The sequence below is a fragment of the Phyllopteryx taeniolatus genome, chromosome 18, assembly GCF_024500385.1.
Source record: "Phyllopteryx taeniolatus isolate TA_2022b chromosome 18, UOR_Ptae_1.2, whole genome shotgun sequence".
NCBI classification, from domain to species: domain Eukaryota; kingdom Metazoa; phylum Chordata; class Actinopteri; order Syngnathiformes; family Syngnathidae; genus Phyllopteryx; species Phyllopteryx taeniolatus.
The window spans coordinates 14,119,283-14,127,323 of record NC_084519.1 but is presented as its reverse complement, the minus strand read 5'-3'; the positions used below and the strand labels follow the sequence as shown (position 1 = coordinate 14,127,323).

At 40.5% G+C, this 8,041-nt stretch overlaps 1 protein-coding gene across 2 annotated transcripts; it reads left to right on the top strand.

Moving 5' to 3' along the window:
• Positions 1–6,923, top strand: hmgn3 (high mobility group nucleosomal binding domain 3). Of its 2 annotated transcripts, XM_061753475.1 has the most exons (7): positions 20–231; positions 1,914–1,964; positions 2,170–2,199; positions 4,785–4,835; positions 4,992–5,090; positions 5,208–5,307; positions 6,263–6,923. In XM_061753475.1, exons 1-7 carry the CDS (start codon positions 217–219, stop codon positions 6,268–6,270), a joined length of 354 nt encoding a protein of 117 aa, XP_061609459.1. In that variant the 5' UTR covers positions 20–216; the 3' UTR covers positions 6,271–6,923. The 2 variants fall into 2 exon arrangements, with proteins under 2 accessions (XP_061609460.1, XP_061609459.1); XM_061753476.1 differs by lacking the exon at positions 2,170–2,199 and having other exon boundaries at positions 1–231.
• The last annotated feature ends 1,118 nt before the right edge of the window (positions 6,924–8,041 follow it).

Genomic DNA, 8,041 nt, shown 5'->3' with positions numbered 1-8,041 from the left:
GGGAGAGGATTTGGTGCGCGCTGGCCAATGGCTGGGCGAGGCACAGACTTTTTTGGGGGAAGTGCATAATAATCAACATATTAGCCAAGGTGCTTTTTAGATATCGATCCTCTAGTGCGAGCTAGTTGGATTTATCCCACCGTGTGGACATTTGCAAGGCTTGACCTTATAGCTTCGCGTCATTTTTTCCCCGTGCTTTTCCGTTGACTAGCAACAATGCCGAAGAGGAAGGTGAGTGTCGCCGCTGCAATTGACGGCTCGTCCGCGTCGTAATTTTAGCTGTTAAATAAAAACAGCAGCGCGCGCGTCCGGACAAGTGAAAGCTCAAGTTTGAAAACACGTGTGTGTTTGTTTGTTTTTTCCACCCGTCATTTCTTTCTCTTTTTTACCGTCTGCTTCCCTGTTTTCCTTTCACAATGTCACGAGGACGCGCCGAGTGGTTAAATGGCGAAAATGTGATAACGAAGACGTCCACTCTGAACGATGTCATGTTACGAAAAACACCAACTAATAACAGGAGATATGTATTGAGAACGTTCAGGGCTGTTTTGGCCATCTTTGTACATGTTCGAGTACCAGCTAGATGCTGCCATTGTGTGCGTGTGCGTGTGTGTGTGTGTGTGTGTGAGGGTAGGGGGGTCTTTGGGCCTATCCTAAACCAACATCGAGTGGCCCCTCCTCCTTCTCCTCCCCCGCCTGTTTGGATTGGATGTTGCGCATGCGCGTTGAACAGCCCGCCTTTGTAATTCGGTGATTCTGTAGGCAGCTCCTTTCTGGTCATGTAAACGGAATGATTCCATTATAGGATGTTCATTACCAAGAACAAGATGCAGGCATGGGAAAAAAAATAATAATTTAACGTATTTAATTTAATTGACTTTAATGTAAATATGTTATTGATGAGATTTTTGGTACCATGTTATTTTACGTAGCAAAGGATCGGTAAAGGCTGAGGAAAATATTAACATTACCTAGGGCTCAGTGATATAGCCTTAGAAAAAAAAATGAAAAAATTTTCCCCCCACAAAAATCAGATTTCTGATCTGAATTGGTTTTCTCTCCTCCTTTTATACAAAAAGCAAATGACAATGACTGTTCAAAAAAAAAATTTCCTCTTCTGGGCTTTGCTTAATTTCTGTTGATATAAAAACAAGCTTTTAAACTGTTTTAATTTTCCCAGGAATTTGTTTTAATCTCAATTCACTTCGGTCATCAATACATCAATTTCCATAAAAAAGAAAACAAGAGCTTTCTCTAGGGGGGGAAAAATGTCCCGTTTGTCAAAACATATATGTAAACACGGTTCTTCTCAAGGTTAAAGTCTATTAATTTATTACCATAAAATGAATCGCCAAACTGCATGCTCAAAAATTAATGTCGCATTTCCACCAGCTATCTCGCAGACGTTGAGTAACACAGGTGAGGAGGCCTGTCATGATAACAAATTTTTAGGACAATATATTTTTCCCCAGAAACTATCACGATAAACGACAGTATCGTTGAGGTTTTTTATGCCACTAATAGTTATAATGGCATAATTATTCATGTACATCCTTTTTAAGAGCAATTAACTTTTAATTCCCAAGAACATTTGCATTGAAATGTAGAACAACGAATAAAATATATATAAAATATACTTTGAGGTTTGTTGTGTTGCAACGTCATCTAAAGCCGACATAGCGGCTCGTTGGTGTTAGCGGGCGCTCTGCGTTCATCTGGCTTAAATCCAAAATGTTCCCACACCACCGCTGTGGCATTAGGCTTTGAATGCCACTCAACTTTTCATAATTGTAAAACTACAGCTGTCAGAAAACTTAGCTTCGAGTACGCTGATTCATCTTTAAAAAAAAAAAATAAATAAATTAAAAACTCACTGTCATTACCAGATGTGCTCACTGTGCTCTCCTTGATAGTCTCCTGAGGGTCCCGAGGGCAAGGACAGCTCCAAGTTCACCAAACAAGAGGTAAAAGTCAGTGTGAATCGTGTGTGTGTGTGTGTGTGTGTGTGTGTGTGTGTGTGTGCGTGTGCTTGTTTGAGTTTGCCTCATCATGAGAAGCAGCCATGCAGCGAGCAGATCAGGTAAAGACCACGACTGCGGAGGTAGAACTGATGTCTTTCTCTCTGTCTCTTTCTGTCACTGTCTCTTGCTCTCTTAATGATCATCTTAGCCCATCAGGAGGTCCGCGAGGTTGTCAGTGGTAAGTTTGGTCCTCCTCCTCCTCTTCGCTGTCTTCACCACTATTCCTCAGCGTCAAAAGTCTTGCGCTTGTTATTTATGTCTTTTATATGTTTGTCTTTTGTCCATTGTGGTGCAGTAGCAAATAATTCACCAATAATGGGTTAGGCTACAACCACTAAAATGTTAATTCAACACATTTTTGACAATTGTATACCTCCAAATTTGTGGGAACTGTTTGGGTAGACCCCAGGTCCATAAAGCCGTGGTGGGATGTGTTATACACAACAAGATCTCTCCTAGAAAACTGCTTCACCACACAGCCTGTGTTTTTTCTGTTTTTTTTTTTTTAAACTACATACAGTGGGTATGGAAAGTATTCAGACCCCCTTAAATATTTCACTTTGTTATAATGCAGCCATTTGCTAAAATCATTTAAGTTCATTTTTTTCCTCATTAATGTACATACAGCACCCCATATTGAGAGGGAAAAACTGAATTGTTGAAATTTGAGCAGATTTATTAAAAAATTAAAACTGTAATATCACACAGCCATAAGTATTCAGACCCTTTGCTGCGACACTCATATATTTAACTCTGGTGCTGTCCATTTCTTCTGATCATCCTTGAGATGGTTCTACACTTTCATTGGAGTCCACCTGTTTGATTATACTGATTGGACTTGATGAGGAAAGCCACACACCTGTCTGTATAAGACCTTACAGCTCACAGTGCATGTCAGAGCAAATAAGAATCATGAGGTCAAAGGAACTGCCCGAAGAGCTCAGAGACATAATTGTGGCAAGGCACAGATCTGGCCAAGGTTAAAAAAAAAAAATTCTGATCCACTTAAGGTTCCTAAGAGCACAGTGGCCTCCATAATCCTGAAATGGAAGAGGTTTGTGATGATCAGAACCCTTCCTAGAGCTGGCCATCCGGCCAAACTGAGCAATCGGGGGAGAAGAGCCTTGGTGAGAGAGGTAAAGAAGAACCCAAAGATCACTGTGGCTGAGCTCCACAGATGCAGTCGGGAGAAAGTTCTAGAAAGTCAACTATCACTGCAGCCCTCCACCAGTTGGGGCTTTATGGCAGAGTGGCCCAATGGAAGCCTCTCCTCAGTGCAAGATGCATGAAAGCCAGCATGGAGTTTGCTAAAAAAAAAAAAACACCTGAAGGACTCCAAGATGGTGAGGAATAAGATTCTCTGGTCTGATGAGACCAAGATATAACTTTTTGGCCTAAATTCTAAGAGTTATGTGTGGAGAAAACCAGGCACGGCTCATCACCTGTCCAATACAGTTCCAACAGTGAAGCATGGTGGTGGCAGCATCATGTTTGTGTTTTTCAGCTGCAGGGACAGGATGGCTGGTTGCAATTGAAGGAAAGACGAATGTGGCCAAGTACAGGGATATCCTGGATGAAAAACCTTCTCCAGAGTGTTCAGAACCTCAGATTGGGTCAAAGGTTCACCTTCCAACAAGACAACGACCCCAAGCACAGCTAAAATAACAAAGGAGAGGCTTCGGAACAACTCCGTGACTGTTTTGAATGGTCCAGCCAAAGCCCTGACTTAAACCCTATTGAGCATCTCTGGAGAGACCTGAAAATGGCTATCCACCAATATTCACAATCCAACCTGACAGAACTGGAGAGGATCCCCAAATCCAGGTGTGACAAACTTGTTGCATCATTCCCAAAAAGACTCATGGTTGTATTAGCTCAAATTGCTGCTTGTATTAAATACTGAGCAAAGGGTCTGAATACTTTTGGCTGTGTGATATTTGAGTTTTTCCTTTTGAATAAATCTGCAAAAATTTCAACAATTCGGTTTTTTTTTCTGTCAATATGGGGTGCTGTGTGTAAATTGAGGAAAAAGTAAACTTAAATTATTTTAGAAAATGGCTGCAATATAAAAATGAGTGAAAAATGTAAGGGGTTCTGAATACTTTCCGTACCCAATGTAGAACTCTGCATGGTGTCTGTTCAATGTTGTGTGCATGTTTCACCGTCGTTGCCGTTTAAATGTACTTTTTTTTACACAATTAAGTCAATTGGGAGCACACAGTATCATGTATTACGTCCCCAATTGTGAAACTGTATCAAATGTGTAAGATTTCAATAATCTTCATTGTGGTAGATAGGCGACAGTAAATTGCAAAAATGTTGAGTCTTCGTCATTGCCTCTGTGTGGAGCATGGCGGTGACGTTTGATGAGTCCTAACCCAAAAATAACAAAACTCTTAATAATTGAGTTTGAAAATTCCACCCCCAAAGCTATTTCCACTTAGCAATATGAAATTTGGTAGGTATGTCTATCATGAGTAGATGTATAAAAAAGGATCATGAAGCCAGGCCTGAAAAGACACGGGAAGTCTGACATTTTGGTTTAAAGTACCCATTTTAGGATCACTTTTTACATTTCGAGGGGTCCATCAAAGGAAAATTTGTCCTAGAGAGTTTGTTGACACATCCAAAACACAACACTCTACATAACTCCATTGAGTTGTACATAAATGTACACATGGAAAAAAAGTATAGTTAAACAAATCATACCAAGAACTGTCCAACAAACCGACTCAGTCTAACTAGGTTCTGTTGGTCCTGCAGAAACCTACACTGCCGAAGCCCGAGGCCAAAGCCAAGAAGGTTGTCGTCAAGGTCAGTGAAGCACATACACAGTGCGTCCTAAATAAGTCTATTTATGGCGTATAATCTTATCAAGCATCTCCAGAGGCGACATCTCCCCCAGCATTTATCCATCTTAATGATCAGTGAATGGAACGAATATCGACTTTTTAATGACTTGTTCTGCAGAAGGTGGCTGATGAAAAGGGGGCGAAGCCACGGAAAGGCACCACCAAAGGGAAGAAGGAAGACAGCCCTGCCCAGAACGGAGATGCCAAGACTAACGAGGTTTGAGATGGGCAAAAAACAAAAAAAACAAAAATAACATACAAAATAAGAACATTTAATAAGGATGGTGTCCATTTGTGTTTCAACACACACACACACACACACACACACACGCAGATCTTTGTTTGTCGTCCATCTGTCAGTGTGTCTTCCATCAGAAGCTCAGCTCCCTCCACCATGTCAGTGCGAGGGCAGAGCGAGACAGTCAGAGTGAAGGGTATGCAAGAGTGTCACGCTAACCCACCTTTTGCGTGTGCCCTACTAACACATAGCTTCAACTTCCTGCACTTAGCACAGCATCGTGCGCCGTCGACCAAACCGTTCATTATAAGCTGTACTCCATTAAGGTTAAAGCAAGTTATTTATTTGCTAATAGTTTAAAGTCAACCACTGAGAATTTTTCGTTCATGTATATAAAATCAGACCCTTTTGTTAAACCTGAAAAGATCTCTGTGAGTGTTTATTTAGTGAGCTCTAAACAATCTCTACAGAATTGTGCTGTTTTTTTTATTTTTAAATGCAACGTAACGTGCAAAGAAAACAGTAGAAAATTGAGGGAAAAAATATGAATGCAGTTTCCCTATGTCCCGAGCTCTGGGACACGACAAATGTTGTAGGCTACCCTGACGTGGTTTACAAGGTACAGCAATGTACTGAGATCTCCACTACTTTGAATTTATCAGGTTGGTAGGATGTGGTAGAACTGTATGGTTTTAGCATATTTAACAATACAAATGTTGGCTTAAAATAAAATATAGCATAGGCACAAATGCTTTCTTCTTATCACTTTTCCTCTTCTTCATGATAAGCAAAGCCAGGGGTTTCCAATGTAACTACTCTACATCCAAACCAGTAGGAAAAGGCACCAGGCTACTTCCTTTTCGGGGGCTTCGGTAGTTGAGGCTAAGTGTCACAAAAAAATAAAACAAAATAAATTCTTCGATGCTCACTAAACTGAGCTCTTGTGAAGAACACAATGGCAGCAATTTGAGCTGACATTTTGTGCGACTTTAGTGTCTTATTTTTCCTGAAGTAAGTTCGGTCAAATTCTAAGGTTGGACTGTAAAGTGTTTTTCTTATATCGTTTGTGTTTGCAGTGTGTTACAGTGCATCTCTAACATTAAAGTCTTTTGAAAAAAAGTCTTAATCCTTGCAATTTTTCTTCACCGCAGGCAACTGAGGCCGCTGAGGAGAAGGCGTAAGGACAACGGGCGCCACTTTTTTTGTTCCCATTTTCCTACCGACAAATTTTTTGTAACATGCTAATTTTTTTGTAGACTTGTGATAGATGCTAGAGATGAATGGCCAGCGTTCCCTAAAATCCCCATATAATGTCCACACTCCTCTTAACTTCCCAACAGTACCTTCACAATCAAAACTTTTCTTATTTTTACTCTTTTTTATTTTTATTTTAAATTTTTTTTTTTTAATGAGAAACAGCTGCATATGTTCTTCATCCTGATCTCCACAGTAGTCATTTTATTTTATTAGTAGTAGTCATATTTTTAAAGAAAGTGGCAGTCACTGTGGAGAACAACTGCAGCACTTTTACAGCTCTTCCTTTTCAGAATGGCCCATAGCTTCTTTTTGTATGCATGTGCTGGGCTGGGCGTGATGGTGGGTCTCCTGTGTTCGATTTCCCAACATTTTTCTGTCTCTTACACTCAAACCCCCCCTCCCCCGCCCAAACACACACACCCACACCCTAATTCCCTTGTCCTGCTGCAGAGTGACATAGCAATAAGCAGCGGTGCTCGTGTTCTAGAGGCGCCTCAATTGGCTTCAGTCTGTTGGGAGAGTATTTTCAAATAAAAAGAAAAAGTTGACAACTTCCTCTTTTTCTTCTGCAAGCCTCCATTTATCAGTCACATTTGCACCTAAAGTAGCAGTGCCCCATACTGCACTGAATAAAATCAAATAGTAATAACGTAATCAAATAGAATGTAAAGAAATAAAAGGTGTTTCCTTAATTGCAAAATTTCTTTGCACTTCACTTTCACTGAACTTTATCTTAACTGTATTTGCCTTTTTTTTCCACGTTACAAAAACAATCTCAAATAGATGAGTTTTTCCACAAATAACCGATAGGTTCCAACAAGAAATGTTTTGTCTCATCTCCCAAGGAGAAGCGATCACCTCCCTTGACCTGTTGTGTATTTTTGTTGTTATATTAACAGCGGTTAACTTCATTTAACACTCGTAACACAGTTATTCCTTAGACCTTTGTCATTACATTTAATAACGATTTCAACAAATATGGAAACATTTTGATTGTAAACGTGTTGGGAGACTTCGCTGTCCCATCCTGTGCATTCCACAGTGACATTTGATGGCGTTTTTCGACCAGGGGGCCCCTGCACAGCTGTGTGAGTTACTGTGTGTATGTGTGTAGTTGTACATCTTTTTGTGTGAGGCCACGTGGCACAGACGAATACGAAAAAGAGATGTGTCAGGAAGTGAAAAGTCAGCAATCGGGGGGGAGCCAATGTGGCACCTCTGCCGCCATTCACAGACACGGACACAATACGTAGGCCGTTGGTTGGCTTTCTTTTTCAAATTAAAGGTGAAATTAAATTACTAAAGATCAGTGGAGGTGGGAAGTAACAAACTACAAATACTTAGTTACTGTACTGTAAATACATTCTTTAGGTAGCCGTACTTGAGTATTTGTTTTTCTATTTTACTATTACTCCCTACATTGAAAGCAGGTATTTGACTCCAAAATAGGTTTGTTAATTTTTTTCAACCTCTGCGGATGATGACACACACGACATTAAAAAAATAATAACTAAAGAGCGGCAAAGTCAACTGCAGTTGAGGTCTTGATTGGCTGATTGAGTGCGACCTGCCAGTCTTATAAGGCAGGAAAAAAAAAAAACAGGGACAGCAGCGACATGGAGCATTGAACTGGGATGTGACGGCAACCTATTCGGAGATGCAAGATAGTCCCC

Bases quoted from the DNA above. Each gene is read 5' to 3' on its own strand.
- hmgn3 (XM_061753475.1), top strand. The intron at 1,965-2,169 runs GTAAAAGTCAGT...TGATCATCTTAG, and splicing joins CCAAGTTCACCAAACAAGAG to CCCATCAGGAGGTCCGCGAG. The intron at 4,836-4,991 runs GTCAGTGAAGCA...CTTGTTCTGCAG, and splicing joins CCAAGAAGGTTGTCGTCAAG to AAGGTGGCTGATGAAAAGGG.